Source organism: Bombus terrestris, chromosome 5 (assembly GCF_910591885.1).
Source record: "Bombus terrestris chromosome 5, iyBomTerr1.2, whole genome shotgun sequence".
Lineage (NCBI taxonomy): Eukaryota > Metazoa > Arthropoda > Insecta > Hymenoptera > Apidae > Bombus > Bombus terrestris.
In genome coordinates, this window is record NC_063273.1 from 821,051 (window position 1) to 838,768 (window position 17,718).

The following is a 17,718-nucleotide window of genomic DNA, read 5'->3' on the forward strand; positions in this document are numbered from 1 at the left end:
ATAGAAAAATTGTATGCCGCGAGAAGGAATCGCGCAACTCGATGAAAACACGCGTTTCAGTGGAAAATAAGGATATCAACGTACGAATCCTTTTTACAGCCACCGTGATATTTTTTTCATCTCCTAGCTTAAAATTAGATCCAAGTCGATTATTTTCATACGTTTATATCGTTTTCCCTGTAAACTGGTCGGTTGTTCGAGGCGGTTTAAAAAGAATCAACGCGACAGGAATTTAGCAATTGCGTTTTTTCCTAACCAAATACCGTAAGGTTACGGTTTCAGAATCTAATTCCTGCTCGCAGAACATCAGCAAAATTTGATTCAAATACGACCAACGCGAGTTTCAGTGGAAATAAAGTTCAACTGTGAATGGAGTATTAACAAGTGGTATTAAATAGACTTAGGACAGGATATACGAAGTTAGCATACTGGTATTTAGGTACTCTGTAAATCTAACCTTCCAATCTACGACGAATTTGAACATCGAATAAGGATAAAACGTGTTCTTTTTTTTCACCGTTGTAATGGTCGTCGTACGATTTCTTTATACGTTACGTACGTTAGATAAGTGTATTTTTCTCTATTTTCTACGAGTAATTGATATTTTTCTGCAAGTTTCGCTTATTCGTAAAACCGTCGAGTTTTATTAATAGATGACAGATTAAAGAAGAATATTTGCAATATCAGCGTATTTTTCAGTCTACGAAGTTGACCAACGTGCTTTCTAAACGTCTCGATCAAAGATTAATATTCGTTATATTCGTTGCGAAATTCGAGCGACAAACGACGGATGGAGCGAAGCGATCGCGAGACCAAAGATTTACAAAAATCGTCAAAATGTTCGCCCTCTTCTTCCGCGGCGTAAACCGCGCGATAAACGAAAGTCCGTATACAAATATCATTGACGTAAATCATATTCAGAATACGTTTCGCTCTATAACGATCCGTTCCTCCGCTTTTTCTCTCTGTATTTTTGTTCCGTTTATCTGATTTATCCGTACTCGCATTCGTCTGTATTACGCGTTTTACGGAAAATATTTTGCTATACGTCAAGTATACGTTTACGCGAGTATATATCTTTTTAAGTTTAACGTAAACGAAGGACGTATTTTGACGGTACTTTGGGTTTTCACGATAGATAAGAAATTCACGAAACGTTAACGAGTATCCTATATATAACGATCGATACGTTTGAGAGGGAAGAGTTTACATAAATATATAGAATATACAATACATAGAAATAAAATAAAGGATAAATGTCGAAACAGTTTGGCGAACCATTGCGTACGATATAGATAAATACGTGGTCTCTCTGGAACGTTCGATTTCATAGAAACTGAAAACTTTCTAACGCGATATCCAACGACTTGTCTAGACAATCGATCGTACGATTATACTACGTACAATTTTATTATGAAACGGAGACTGTGCGTGGTTCGCGCCAGGCCGAGACGCATTAGCCCTCTCACCGCGAGACGCGAACGCCATTCTGACGCTGTAACCTGGCAGGATTGCGTGGATCGTTGTAACAGTTTCGTCGCGTTATTATTCGTTACGGTTTGCGATGATCGGTCTCGTCGGTGTCCTTGATCTTACGCGCCGCCTCGACGCTTCCCGATTCAGCGAAATCGCGCCTAACAAATTTCCGTTAGACCAGACGAAAAGCAACGATAATCGCGTCTCGTTGGTCGCTGGTGCTCGTCGTTCGTTCTCCCTACGCGGCAGATTCGTGTGCGTGCGTTCTACATCTATATCGGCGTGGCTGTCCTCAGGCCCATATATAGGGGCCCCTTTACTCGGTCGCTGGCTTACAGCATCCGCAGCCGTCAGCGCGAGTGCATCGTCGTCTTTCTCGCGGTGGTCTCGTTGTTTGAAATCGCTTCGAATCGTCGGCCGAATCGTGTCGATTATTTTTTTCTTTTCCCTCTTTATCTGTTTGTCGCGTTAGGCGATCAGGGCGATCGCGTCGCAACCGCGTCGTAACCGCGTCGTAACCGCGTCGTAACCGCGTCGTAACCGCGTCGTAACCGCGTCGTAACCGCGTCGTAACCGCGTCGTAACCGCGTCGTAACCGCGTCGTCCACTGAGCCGCAAGTGGTGCACAGAGCAACGGGAGAGCTTTTCGCGAGTTTCCTGCCGTCGTTGCCCAGTTTCCAACCTTTTTCCACCCCTATTTCCTTCGTCGTTCCTCGTTTCCGTGTTCCCCAGACCGTCGTCCAGTGATCTCGACCGAGTACGGGGAAAAAAGAAAGATAAGAAAACGCGAGAGCGGAGCAAGGAGATATAGATATATATGGAAGATACTTGCGGTTGAAAAGAGAAATCTTTGGCCTCTGTGGGACGGTAGGAGCCTGGACGAAGAGAGTCGATTTATTGGAAAATCGTTTCACGGACGATTGTTTGGTCGGAGATCCGGAAGGTGGTTTGGTGGCGGTAAATCGGTGGCCAGACCGGGGTAGAAAAGAGGCGAGAGAAGGGGGATAAGAGTATTGTGATTTCGCTGAGATCTCTGCGGAGCGGCGGGTGCGGGTTTTTCGGGTGGGCGAAAAGGATTTTCGTCGGTTCGCAGGGATACGAAAGCCGATGAAGCTCGAAAGATGCTCTGAATAGATGGTCCCGGTGTTTCGGTGCTATCTGCTACTTTTGCCTCGCTGGCTCGACCTGGCATAGTTTCGCCGCCGCGGTAATCGCGTATACGGCGTTTTATCGGCCGTTTCGCGTAACGCTCGAAACTCCGTGAGCCGCGATAAAACGATCGACGGACGATTTTCTGCCGTTGCGATATTAACGAAGAGAGGAAAGGGTGAAAAAGAAGAGAGAGAGAGAGAGAGAGAGAGAGAGAGAGAGAGAGAAGCTGGCAGCGGAGTACAACAGCGGAACCTTTTGCAGTACATACGCAGGGGCGAGAAAAGGGCCTCGTAAAGCGTTGCGCGTTGAAAGCTTTTATATTGGATCAGCGATTAAAGTAGCGGCTGCGAAGGTGTCGAGAACCGTGGTGCCGCTCTGTCTCTCCCCTCTTCACGGTGATACACGGGATACACGCGAATGTTCGTGTACGCTTCGTACGACTGAAAAAGGGACTGGTAAAGCGCACATTCTCGCGAGAGCATGCGGTTCCCTGGAACATCGATGCGTCTTTTCAACGACGCGCCCCGATGCACGTGCACGCTGCTGCCGTTGTTGCTATTGCTCCGATTGGCGTGCGTCGTACATCTCGTATCGGCCATCGGCGACGATTATCATAACGACTACGAACGTGCGCTTACAGGTCAGCACAAGTGCACCGACTCGGAGTTCAAGTGCACCAACGGAAAGTGCATACCCGGAACCTGGCACTGCGACGGCGAGGATGACTGTTACGATGGCTCTGACGAGGATCCGACTATCTGCAGTAAGTACTTGTCGTTACGTTCTCTTCTTTTTTTCTTTCCTTCTTCGTATTCTTCGTCTTCTTTTTCTTCTTCTATCTTGTTCGATGGAACGATTCCATTTCCTCTCTGTGTCGTAGTTAGTTTTTAGCAACGATACGATGATTATGGCCGGAATAAATTCGACTCGAAATGATTTTCAATTACGCGGCCATGCAAGCTGACAATGGAATTGCGAGGATTTTCAGATTCCGGGTGTAGATCGCGAGATTTTCAGACGGTTTTAAGAGAATATTTTCGCGCAAAGATTTTTCCCATATTTCTCTTTCCTTATTCCGTGGTTCTTTTCTTCCTTCTTCTTTCTTTCCGCCCGATCATTTTTTATCGTTAACGAGCTCCCAAGGAAAATACCCCGAGGTTTCTTGCTCTAATTTCGCGATAAAAAGTTCCCTTAAAAAGTACGTCGCAAGTACGTTCTTTCGTCGGATATAAAAATTCGGAGACCGTGGATGGATCAAGGATTAAGGTCGCATTTATATACCGAAGGTAAACAGAGAACGCGATCGCCGTACGATTTCGATCAAACGTTTCTCGATCGATATAGTTTTTTTCGTCGAGTAAATGTTTTTGCGCTGTCGGTCGAGCCGATCCGAAAGAAAATATTCGTTCCAAGTTCGTTTTCGTTACTCGCGTTCGCTTTTTTCGTTTTCCAAGCAACTTGCCCGGCAATTTGTTCGCATCGGCCATCGGATCGTTCCCCTTTGCTCTCGTCGTTGAGATCTCGATAGCCTATACCGGTACAGGTACGCAAGGTAAATTCCTTTCTTCCGAATATATGGTCGCGATACTCGGCGATGAACGTTGGAACCACGTTGCAGAATGTACGATCTACACCCTGCAGCGATATTAATTACACGAACCGGAGTCAGCTATATTAATCGTAGACTGTCTCGGAATTACGTGAGTACGAACTTGGGTTGGCTGGTGGAGTTTGTAAAGTCGAGCAACGGGCTTTCCACCAAGACGAGAACGTTTCGTAGGTGCGAAATATCGTTGCTCGGCGGTCTTAACGTTTTTCCTTTAAAAGATTCATCGTTATGATTTCGCTGGAAACCGAAACGGACCGAAGCCGACGGTCGTAGAAGTCGCAGGAAACGTAAACGTCGAAGAAAGTTAGACTCGTCGATGTGGCTTAACGACTGGCTTTTATTTATCGCGTAATAGTCGCAACCTTTAACGAGCAATCGACCACGTTTATTTATGAAAATTAAATGCGCGAGCGTTTATTTTAAGATAACCCTGACCAGAGTCTTTCACGAGATCGCTCCCTTTTTTCATTACGTTTTTCATATTACCATCGAGCGTGTAAGTTATTATTAATCTCTGTCTATTCTTTTCGACAAATTCCACTAGCCAATAACTCTCTCTTTTACGCGTATTCGCAATTTTAATCTTTTCTCGTCGTTACGACTTTCGTTAATTGTTATCGACTCGTTCTATCCTAGTGATATCTATATTTTTTGTCGTGGCCAAAGTAAACGAAGATCGTTTCGAGTTGCACAGGCTAAAAAGCACGCGCAACCGGGGACAGCTGTGGAGCTCCCAGAATTTTTAAATTTCTACATTTTCGTATTTAATTCGCAACGCCAACCAACGCACACGCGCTTACACGTCCGTGCAAAGTATTTAATGGAACGATACGAATGAATTTTGTTTCCCCGGTTGCGCTCTAAGCTCATTTGTTCGCGAATGAAACCGGCTAAAAAAGAATACATATATATTACGCGTATGTATACGTAGCTTTGTACGTATAGTGTCCGACAAACGTCCGTCGAAAGTATTCGAACGCTCTTAGAGATTTTTTAGGTATTTGTCGTACAAGATATTTTGAAATCTCGTTGGCTCTCTAAAGCGACACGACTGCGTTATATCGATAAAATCTGAAACCAATCTCGAACCGTATATACGATGGAAGCTACGAGACATCGCAAGCATACCCTTCGCAAACATTACCAAAGTATTCGTAATTATTTGTTACGTCAAGAAACGGCGATATTTCGCGATCGTATACCGTATATCGTATATACCAAGTTTTTTTATGACAAGTATGTTTGTCGTATATTCCAGTAAGCGTACGTTTACGAGAAATGTCTGGCAATTTTTCTATATATTTTCGGATTGGTTTCGAATCGTTTATGCTGCCACGATGACGATAGGTCGTGTCTCGTTGCAATGCCAAGGAAATTTCAAACCGTTTCGTACAATGCGCGTGATATAGCCATAAAAATTTTCCGTAGCAAGTGCCGGAATACTTTCGCGAGCCGCTGTACGTACACCTCGGAACAAAAGTCTCGGGGCGGTCGCTATGCCGATCGCAGGATCGCAGAAATTAAAGCGCGTAACGAAGGTAACGAGAAATGGCGTGTAATTTGGAATTAATATCGGTATGCCAACGATTTTGTTGGAACACGCGTGCAGCTTGAAATACATACTCCAGGCGAATTATCGAAATTATCGAAATTATCGAAATATTAGAAGCAAATGTCTCGAGACTTTTGAGCCAGAGTATACATACGTACGATATATGCGCATGCACGTTAGCTGCGTCTGGATGCGCGCAAGAAAACTTGGTTCGTTACGTTTAACGGCGAAATTATTTGTGGAAGTAAATCGTATCGGTAAACAGAGAATTATTTCGACCGTGGCACACGTGCGCGCGTGTTTTGTTCAAATATCGGTTGGTCCCTGAGAAAGAGGAAGACACACAGAGAGAGAGAGAGAGAGAGATGTTGCCGTTTCATGGATTCAGATAAACCATCTCGCATCGATGCGATTAGCGCGTTTCATATAATTCTTATCGTACTATTTTACGCTCCGTATATATCTCGCTATGTCTTGCATCTGTGTGTTTGTATATTTTGTTCGTATGTATAAATATATATTTTATTATTTTCCAGAGGTAGATCGTTGCGCGATATCGCGTTATTAATAATAACAACGGCTCGTTCTGATTTCGTCGGGCAAATACCGAATTAATATTCATGCTCGTGCATTTCCAGCCACGACATATATCCATCCACGATAATTAATATTCAATTATAATGGGCTGGTATGTAAATGCGGGGAAACGGTGCGCGCCACCGCTGATTACTTTCCCGTTTTGGTAATTGTCCGCGCGATCGTCGCTCCATCACCATTATTTACAACTATTCGACCAATTACGCTTCTCAAGCTCGTTTCCCGCGAATTACGATCGGTTACGATTCCGTTACACGCGTTACACGTCGAAATTCCGTCTACGTCCTGTAAAAATTGGAAATGTCATTTTTCCGTTTCATATTCCGTTACGTAAAACATTTTGGAATTTCGTTGGCATCGTAATGAAACGCGGCTTTCGCGATTACGTTGGTCGAGATTGTCGAGCATTCAAACATCGATCCGTCGTGCGATTAAAATACGAAAGATTAATATATCTCGCGAATTCGTTCACGATATAAGCGATAGCAAATTCCAAGCAATAGTACATTTTCCAGAATAATATGTAGCCTCGATCGTCATTTTTCTCTGCATTTCGATTCGCGCAGCCGAGAGATTCGCCCGTTAGGAACGCGTCAGAGTTTCACCGATATTGTACAACGTCGATATTAAAAAAATGCTAGAATACGCTTAATAATGCTCGAACGTACGCGTATAATTAACCGTTTAAATACTTTTACGATCTTTCGGATATATTATTCGCGTCAAACGCTATAGTTTCAAGCGTGTTTCAAACTCTACCGACGCAACGACGATAGTCGTGTTTCGTCACGGTGCTAACAAAGTTTCAAAACGTTTCGTATTACTCGCTCGTAATATATTCGCAAGAGGTTTCCACGACTGTTCCAATATTTTCGCGAGCAAACGTATCGAAATAAAATTTGACAGAATTTCGCTGCAAAGTTGGCGCGTTTGCTCTATAGATCAGGGAATAGATACGTTGCTATGCAAAGTTGTGTACGTTTTGCTTGGATAAAAATGGCCTTTTTGTTCTCAGAAGGGGTATGAAGAATTATACGGTCTGTAGTATCGATCGAACGTTAGGGAACTGCTTCTTAACGGCGAGAGACAGGAAACGAGCAAATGAAAATTACGATAAAGTAGGTCATTGTTACGACCTTACGTTCGAGTCGAGTTAAACGCGTTAATGTTTGAGAAATTCCTACGAAATATACATTTTTGAATTTTAAAGAGAGTTTCGCAACACTCGTTATACAATTACGAAAATTAGGGCTTCCGAGTGCGAGCTTTTGAAAGAAACGTCTCGACGTTTCGCATCGTAGTTACCTTCGTCAAGAGTTGAATTTGCTTTTTAATTTTTTATTATAAAGCATACAATCCGCTGTCAGGTAGACGTAGACGTTCGTTAAACTCTTCTTACATCGAGTTTACGTAGCATGATAAGACGCGGATATTTATGCGTTTATAGGATATTTAAAAGCGTAAAGCTGTACGGAGTATACATGGTGTAAAAAAAAATATTTGGAAATATTCGAAAAGTATCTCGTTAAGATATTCCAGTTACCGTTCACAACGCCTTCGATCGTAATTTCGGATAAAAATATAAATATCTAAATGTCTGTAATTTGGAAACGATAAAGATGCTTGATTAAAAAGTCGAACAATTCGCGAATACGTAATTGGTATCGATCTGAAATTTTGGCACATCTCTTTCGAAAGAACGCGGTTGGCACGCGTAAGCCTCGATTTTCACGATCGTGCCTTGATCGCAAACAGAGAGACGCGCGATTACCATACCGGCAGTTTTCAATTTTTATTTGTTTTTGTTAAGCAGAAGAGTCGTTTACCGAGCACGCGGAGAGCGTGAAAAATCGATGTTTGGTATTAAAAAGCGATACTTCACCGCCACGGTAAAACGATACAAGTTACAAAGCTCGGATAATTAAAGTACTTTGCTGCTACTTTATTAAATAAATCGAAAAATATCCGATCCTTCTATCGTTACTATCCTTCGATAGCTACTATCGTTATTAATTTCGGGTTACCGGTTCGTGAAACCGTAAACCGAATGATAAAAATCTTCTGGAAAAACATTCTTTTCCAATTTTTCATCGATGATGCTTCTATATTACGAGTATCGTAACGCGATTTATAATTCCGTTGATCTCGCGACAATTCAGAGACTGAGAATCGAGCGTGTTTCGCTTTTTTGGTCAACAACGTGTTCTAATCTAGGCGCAAGGTGAGAAGCTAGAAGCACATAGATTGGAAAATGGACGATAAATGTACGACGTTTTGTAAAAATTACTGGTCTAACCGTTTCGTCGCCTCGACCGAATCGATATCGAGTCTGTTAACCGATATCTATGATTTAATGTTCTTGGAATATTAAGGAAGGTGAAAAATGGAACGAAATATGTGGTTTTTTCATCTGACTTTGTAATCGAACACGTCTAATGCAAGGATAATTTAACTATGTTTAATAATTTCTACTTTTGTCTTACGCGTACCATATTTTTCACCTGCTTACTGATACTTTGCTTGAAAAAATTGGAACGCGTCGAACAAAAACGAAACGTGCCGGAGTATTCTTTCGCTCTCGAGGAGAAACGCGAATAAGGCAAAGGTCGCTTTTGTTACGCGTCGTTCGATCGGGTCGCGTGAATTAATCAGAACGAGTCTGTTGTCCATCGATCGATTATTGAAATTAGTCTTACAAGCCGTGGGAACGAGCGAGCCTGTTCTCTCGCGACTGATTTTTGGGAAGAAGAAAGAGACGCGGCCGAAAAGTGGCCCTTCGGTCGGCCCTTCGGTCGGCCCTTCGGTCGGCCCTTCGGTCGGCCCTTCGGTCGGCCCTTCGGTCGGCCCATCGGTCGGCCCTTGAAACGCGATTCCCTCGCCGCGAAAGCAGGTATGTGAAAGTGCAACTTTTCGGACCGGTTTCGCGCAGGTGAAGCGGATTGATGCACGAACCGAAAGCTACCGTTAGTTTTGAAACGCTTTTGCAGGCGAATATTTTCGACTGCTCTTCTCGCGATCGCACGGAGAAATATCGATGGAAGCTCGTTGAACTCTGAACGCAGAGTAAAATACGGGGAAAAAGAGGGATATCCAAAAACAGGAAAAAAGAAAAAAAGATGAAAAATGCAGCCTGGATAGTCCTATCGAGGAACGTGTGCGACGGTGAACGTAGCACGTTTCGTATCTGCGAGAGAATTAGCGGGCATTTTAAATGCTAAATTTATCGTGAAAAACTGTGAAATTGCACGGTGATTTTGATCCACGAAGGACGTCCAGTACGATGGCTGATCTATAATCAAGTTACCTACGTAATGAAAACCTTTTCGATGCTTTTTTTCGTTCGAAGAAAAAAAGAAAGAAAGAAAGAAAAAGAGAAATAGAGAAAGAGAGGGAAAAAATCGATCATAGAGCGTGTTTAACAGGGCGATCAATGCGTACGCGGTGTATGCACTTTAGATTTATGGAAAATTAATGCGGGTTCCACGTTATTTTATCCTCCAATGACGCTCGACGATTTTATTTTATTACGAAGTCAACGAGTAGCTGATCTGCGATCAACAGCGACGTGATAAGAATAGGAAAATCTAGCGTTGGCTTTTTTTTTTTTGTCGCGTATAAAAAAAATTTGGCTTTTTCTATCTCCAACTGGACAACTACGCGGCACGTAGTTATTAGCAATAACAACGAAATACGGTTTTTGGCTCTATAACGACGTGAAACTAGAAACACGCGCGTGATCTACATTAACCACTTCGATTTTATGAACGCCTATATGCGCTAAACGAAATCCATTCTCTTGGTCTATGAATACATTTGTGTATATGCATTTGAAATTCCATTGCTGCGAACTATGTACGTTCAACGCACTCTGTAGTCGTTTTCTTTCTTCTTCTTCTTCTTCTTCTTCTTCTTCTTCTTCTTCTTCTTCTTCTTCTTCTTAACGCAAATACAAATCGAATGTCTCTTTTTTAAATTGGATCGATTAACGTCGTAGGCTTTATTTTATTCGTAATCTTATTACATTTTCTGTATCTTTATAAAGAGATAAAAGGATAGAGGATCGACGTGTTTCATCGCGTGGATTACGAAGTCCGGTGAATGGACTATGCATCACTGTTCGACCATAATAGAACGTCGTAAGGTAAAAGTTCCATCCATCGATGTTGATATATAGCGTAAGAAAGAATTCACATCGAAAGGGTTAATCTTGGCGGTTCTAGCAGCCTTGGACGTTTTATTCTACCTGGTTCACACTCGGTAAGCTACTCGTAACGTTACAACATCGTGATATATAACGTTAGAATTTTTGACAACGAGATTCTCAGATCCTGTACGTACGTTCGAACACAGCACGAAAAAGCAAAGAACGAATCATAATCCACAATTCGATTAAACGATCTCTCAATTTTCGTTGATACAAGAATTTAGGTAAAAGTTGGACGAACGAAGGCAACAACGACGAATGTACGATTTTAAATTAAATTTTGAAACCGGTCGTTCAACCGGGCTTGCTAAGGTTAATGTTAAACGAACCACCTTTCGAATCCTAGTAATAATGAATGTGTTTACGAAAGGTTCCTGCAAACGTTCGAATACTGGCGCGCCAGCCACTGTATATTAGATATGTATGTATATACGGTATGGGCGATGATTTCGACGAGAGCGGATAGTTCAACAAGTAGCCGATCCATAATCAAGCGTGACAGCGGTACCTTTCGTTCGGCTCTTTTGTGTCTAGCTGTCCGTTGTTCGCGCGCGTTCGAATCTCGGATAGTTGGAATTTACAGAGAGTTATTGGACATTCCGTTATTACGGAGAGTCGTGAATTTACGCTGGCGAATTACGCGGCGATCTTGACACGGAAGTCGAAAGAGTGTACGCGATTGATTTGCGATCAAAACCGATCACGTGTACAGCATCGCGGAGTGGCAGGGAGAGAGAGAATATCATAATCGGCGAACCCTTTGACCCCGGGCTTAAATTACAAACGCGGTTTTATCGTTGTAATTAAATAGTTCGGTATTGACGTTGTTTCGCCTATCGATACGCTCGATAGCGTGACCTAGATGCGTGCCGTACAGATCGATCGGGTAAATTCCTATTCGTCGTACGGTTTTGCTTTGTACGCCACGCGGTCGTCGTCGTGGTTAATGGAATAGTTTGATAATGACATTCCAACGTGTGTGTAGACTGCAGCTCGGATTCACGATGACGATTCGCGTGTTTTCGTTTGGATTAGAATAAACAGCTTGCCGCTTACGTACATATCCGGAGACGCGTGTTAACGTTTGGGGCGATTCAAAGAATTCCAAATTTTCCTTTATCGATATATTTACGATTCTATCGATTTTACGTCGGTTTTACCGATCTTAGCGTTACAGCGACACCTGCTTCGCTCGTTTCGTGCATGCTACGAGCGGAAGGTTGCACAGCTTCCGCGAATAGTGGCATGCCGTGCGTTAAGTCAGCCCCGTAATGTCGTTGAAACGACTCGCAAATATTTCTTCGACGTCGTTCTATAAAATGTACATTTTTTTTTTCGATCGCGCCGCTATCGATACGCCCTGTCTTAAGATTGCATTTTCCCTCGCATTCCTGTCCTCTATTCTCGGTATTTCTACTTTCACGCGCATTCCTATTTTTTCTTTTTTTTTTTTTAAATCGAGAGACACAGATGGTCAAACGATAGTTTTCCTTTGGCGTGCCAAACTTGACGCTCCGTCTTCTCTCCTCGCTTTCTATCTTAGTACTATACACGCACGTAAAGTATATTTATTTCCGTTAAAATGCTCTTTGGTATCGTTCGTTTGCTACGCATTCCACTTTGTTCCTCGTTCTCGTTCGAGTACGTACGTTAAATTTCGCGTTATCCAGTAGTTCTTCCACGCGACGAAAACTTGATACGAAAACGAAACGTAGAACCTAGTAATAAAAAGACGTTTCGTTGTAAAATAAAGGTGCGCGGAAATATCTTTCGTAGCCTGTACGGTGAATAATAAAATGAAATTTTTCCTTTGTCGTGCTAAGATCAACGTTCTATTTACTCGTATTAAAATCTATGTTTCATATTTATTTTGGTACCGCCTTGCTTTTGAAATAAGTACTCGAATAAGAGCGTAACAGCGTGAAAGTAGTTTATCCGATATAAAGCAATTAAATCGAACGTGACTCGAGCCACAAAGCGCGCATTATGATAATGGTTTGCTGTTTTTTTCTCATTTTCTTTTCTTCGTCTTTGTTTCTCTTTTTTGGTCTTTTGAGCAAGGGTTGAAATTTTCGGAGAAATTCACAGCGTCGATGTTTGATTAATTTAGATCGTTTACTCGATAAATGAAACGCGCGTGAGATGAAAATAATTGCGACGATGATTTTCCAAATCTAATAATACCGGAACGACAAAAGCGATTCGGTAATTTTGCGTATGTAATTGTTATCTTGAAACGACGAGAGCTCGTGAAATGCTCTATAATACGAAAATATGCATCGACCGTGTCTTCGGCGTTTGTTAAAACATTCATTATCAGCATCAATAGGCAATCAAACGGATAACGCGTTAATTAACTTGACATCGAAATTAAATTTACTTCCGTGTCAATTAATCCGTTAACTAGGAAAGACGAGAGTTAATTCCCCGCCCAAATCGTCCATATTTTCATCGTACATACCGATGCACACCGGTGTACTTATTAACGCATTGCTCCAATTAAAATAAAAAAAGGAAAAAAGAGAAAAAAAAGAGAAAGAAGAAAGATCGTTTGCAGTTGCAAAAGTTAAAACAAATTTAATCGATGGCCGCTTTCGACAATTTTTGCTTTTTGCGCCAATTTACACCGTCGACTGGGAGACGCGCTAATGACTAGTAATTTCTCTTCCAAAAAAAGAAAAAAAGAAAAAAAGGAATAAAGAAAATGAAAAGAAGAAAAAAAAGATCTATCGATCGATCTATTAATTGAAAATAATACATATCTCTCTATATAATTTATTCAACGTTGCGATATCGCTTACGAAACGCTACGAAAAAGGAAATGGCAGAGAAACGTAACGCTGCGTATTTACAAATTCGCAGAAAATTAAAACCGATCTGCTCGGTACATATACGCATTTGTTAATTGCTACTTTTGTGAATGAAAGAGTTTCTGAGCACAGCAAACAAAATTCAGTTAACCGGTTGTTGAACAGAGTTTTCGAGCAACATGGAAAAAGAAAAACAATTGGAAAAACGTAAAACAAACGAAATATCGCGTATACATCGCGTTCTATATGTACGAGCGAACAAATCCTCGTTGCCTTCCTCGATGGGAGAGACGTTGTTGGGGTCTCGCGATAAACGTTTTCGTTGGATCGATAAACCGGTCGAGGCGATCGGTGTTAAGATATAATTTCTCATAACTCGTTATCCGACCTCTTGGCCTGACGTATTTGCAAACGGTAAAGCATCGATACTATAGCATTCGCCTTAGCTCGTTCGATTTACACGACTCGTGCTCGTTGCGGCAGAGCAAACGTCTTGAACGTTTCTCGAGCGGTCTAATCGATAGCAGCGATACCCAGCGACGTCGAGTGGCGATGAAATCGATTAATCGGTTTCCATTTTGCCTACCGATCTAGGATCCCGGTGGCTGTTCATTATTACGCGGCAACAGTACGGTTTTAATATTAATTGCCCGGTCCGTGACGTGGACCCCCTTTCTATCGTTCTACAGTTTCAATATCGCAGAGCCAATTAAACGTAGAGACCGATAAAAGACGGAAATCAAAGCGGAAACAGCGGGAGGGGTTGCTGGAGCGATCGGACGATACGATATGTAGGTCCATAAAGGGAAAAAAAAAAAAAAAAAAAGAAAAGAAAAGAAAAGAAAGGAAGAGAGAAAAAGTAGATAAAAATGAAAAGGAAATACAAAATGGGTAATAGCGAAAATAAACGAAGGAGGGTGGAGAAGAGGATCGCCAGGTTGCTCCAGTTATTCGCGTATGAGACGATTAATCGGAGAATATAGGGAATTAGCGGCGCGTGCAAAATGTTTGCGTGAAACTACCGCTTCGCCACGTGGTGTTCCTTTAATCGGAAAAATATCGGCAAAAATCGGATCGCACGCAGCGTATGTAGGTCGTTGAAAAAGAAATCCTGGTCGTGTTACGTAACGACGTGAATTATGGAAGATTAATTACATCGGTCGGCACGTTGCTTTTTCTTCGATAAACTGCAAGCCTTTTTGTTCTCGAAGGTCTAGTTGTTCCGGTCTGTACCGTTGATTTTTATTAGCGTTGATTAAGAAAACGCAAAGTTGTTAAATACAGAGAATTCTCTCGCGATATTCTGGATTGCGCATAGAATGTTTGAGAAAAAAAAACGTCGAAATACTTTTAGTTTTTTTAGCTACTTAGTTTTAGTTTAAAAATCCAAAGAGTTTGCAGTTCCACGATCGGAAACGTCTTTGAGTTACGAATAAACTTAAAGACGATCGTTTGCATTTATAAGCGAGAGCGTGGAAAAATACTCGTCGCTCGAACCTGTTACAGGCGAGAGATTTTTATGGTTGGAAAACGGGATATTTTCTATCTGTGATCGAAAATGGATATCCCTTCGAAATTTAGCAATTTTAATTTTGTAACGTACGAAATCGTTTCGTTTTCTTTTAATTCTGGATCGATTCTCATACGCGGGTATGTCCTCGTCTTATCTACGATCAAAGTAAAGTATCATTTTACTTTTCCAAATCTTAAGCCACATGAAACACGCAACGACGCACGGACGATGGATGTGTTCCTCTCGATTCTCGAAACATAGCGTACCTACCTACGTTATTTACAGTTAATTCGCATATGTAACTACGCTTAGCGGGACAAAAATAACGTATCAATCTCTTCTGGAATTCGAGTTTATACGTTTGTTATTTTATCGTTGCGAAAGAACGAAAAAACCGCACGACCTTTTTTCGCTACCTAACATAAAATCTTTACGTAAAATTTACGATTCGTTGTTCCTCTAAAAACTCGTTAAAAATTATCCACCTATATTAGAATATAACGATTGAAAATTATATATAATTCGTATAATTACAATAACTGCGATAAAACGCTTGTTGGAATCGGCTAACGATTAACGCGAGCATTCGCGTGATCGATGCGCGAAATTGCAAATGATGTTGCGTCGATAACGCGACGGGTCAAAGGCTAACGAATATTTGGGTGAACCGACTTCTCCTCCGGCACGCATCCGGCAAACATATCGGTGGACCGCGTTCGCCATCGCTTGTAATCTGCTAACGATGTCGCATTTCTCTCGCTTTGAAATTGCACGGGAAACCGTATCGATTTTGCGACAGCGGAAGAGATATAACGTGATAACTAGCGACGTGAAAAATTGCGTTGCACCGCGAACAAGTCCGCGACGATAATAAAGGGCCTCTCTAACTGCTCTCTCGTTACCGTACAACTAATTTCCACGGAAGAATTTCCAACAACGACGAAAACAGATAATAAATGGCAATTAGATTTTTATCCCCCTTGCCCTTATAGCCTGATATTAGCTTGATCGTGTCCTCGTCGAAACGAGAGAAACTTTTGTTCCATCGTATATTAGTCATCGGACGTAACTAGATCTTTTTATCTTTGCCGCTTAAAACATATTCGTTGAATTATTTTCCATCGCTCTTCGAAACGCTACCAATGACAAGTTAATACGGCCAACCTGCGTTAACTGCCATAAACCGTCTTTATCGAGTACTCTCGTACTCGGGGCAAAGAGGAAAGTTGCGCGGCTCGTTGTTCTAGAATTAACAGCTTTGCTAAAAAGTTAAACAACCTGTAATATCCCATATCTAACGGTTTGCTAGAGTTTAATCGGTTCCCGAGTGCCGGCTAAGCGGATCTGATTTTCTTTTATGCGATCTTTCCTATGCATATTTAAATCGTAGCGATCGCAGCTTCTTCCCTCTTTTCTTTCATACCGGTTTTACGGCGAAGAGACCGATGGCTATAAGACCGGCGAGAAAGAAGCGTACACGTACGTGTGTGTTTTCATCGGGCAAACAGTTTCGACGAGTTTCCCCTTTTTCACTCTTTAACCACCGAGCGACATAAATGTCAGAGGAAATCAACAAGAACGGACTCGTCGTATTTTTGTCCGCGTGTCTTTCGTATTTTATATAAAGCGGTAATATCGCTACGTTTACTTTTCATTTTTTAAAATACCGCCAGATATTCCTCCTTTTATAAAATGAAGCTACTTGGACGATATCGTTCCATGCGTGACATTATTGGAAAACTCGCGACGTAGAGGAACGAAAGTAACGAATTTGCCTAAATGTTCAAATATTTAAAGTCGTTGTTCTCGTTAGCGATGCACGCTTATCCTTTTTCAAAAGCTATCCTCTAAAGAGCTGCCAATGATTTCTAGGGTAATACCGTGAAATGGAAAGTTATTTCACGAATTTTTCGTTGTCTTCGAATTCGTCTTCGTTGTCCGCTATTCCTCTCCCTACGCCCTTTGCACAAAGATTTTATCTGTATATATATTATTATATATTATATGTAATATTATACGATATTATGTAATAACAAAGAAATATATCGCTGAATCGTTGTCGAAAATTTGTCATCTCGCGTCATTAAACATCGTATCGCTAGCCGGAAATTTGAGAAATCTAGCGTCACATTTGCGAAATGTCTCTGAAAGTAAAAGGAAGGGACACGAAAAAATATGTTAATGTAACGCTTCGCTGTTTCTTTCAAGTTTCTTAGTATCGTGTACCGGAAGTCGGCTACGCTGGCGGAATAAAAATATCGGAAAACGTCGATTCTCACGAAAAAAGCATCGATCGTTTTCCATGGAAAATAGGAAACACGCGCGAATAGATACGCCATCGATATTTCTCCCTCTATAGTGCGAATCGTTAAAGAGTTGAGAGAAAGTAGTTTGTCGGTTAATAAGAGAGTATCCGAGGGATGTCCGAGCGATGTTCCATCTTCCTTAAATTAAAACGTCCTGTCTAGCATTTTTTCTAGCCTTTTGCAAAGATCACGTACGTATATAAATAACTGAAAATAAATTTAATTTTGCGTCAGAAAGGCGCTAAAACCGTCAAAGGAAGATGTTCTATCGTTGGACTTGTAATTTAATATATGAAAACCTATCCGCGAACCGACGTTCGTTCCTACGATTAAAAAAGAAGAGAGAGAAAGAAGAAAAGTAGAGAAAAGAGAGAAAAGTTATCCTTCTCAAAAAGTTGTAACGCGAGATGGAAACAGGTTTGCTCGATCCGAGTTTAATATCGCGACTAATAAATTGGTGTGTGCTGATAAATTGTTGGCGAGGTTCGTCTCGCTTTTG

The 17,718-nt window shown here is 41.6% G+C and overlaps 1 protein-coding gene across 8 annotated transcripts in view; it reads left to right on the top strand.

Moving 5' to 3' along the window:
* The window catches only part of LOC100643157 (very low-density lipoprotein receptor), a 65,156-nt gene that overhangs the window by 28,053 nt on the left and 19,385 nt on the right, over positions 1 to 17,718 (top strand). For 7 of the 8 annotated variants that reach the window (XM_048405638.1, XM_048405639.1, XM_048405642.1 and 4 more), the window contains one exon: positions 3,269 to 3,391. The exons of the other annotated variant lie outside the window; for it this stretch is intronic. In XM_048405638.1, the coding sequence (XP_048261595.1) occupies positions 3,269 to 3,391 (123 nt within the window). The remainder of the gene's footprint in view (positions 1 to 3,268; positions 3,392 to 17,718) is intronic. 8 annotated transcript variants of the gene reach the window in all.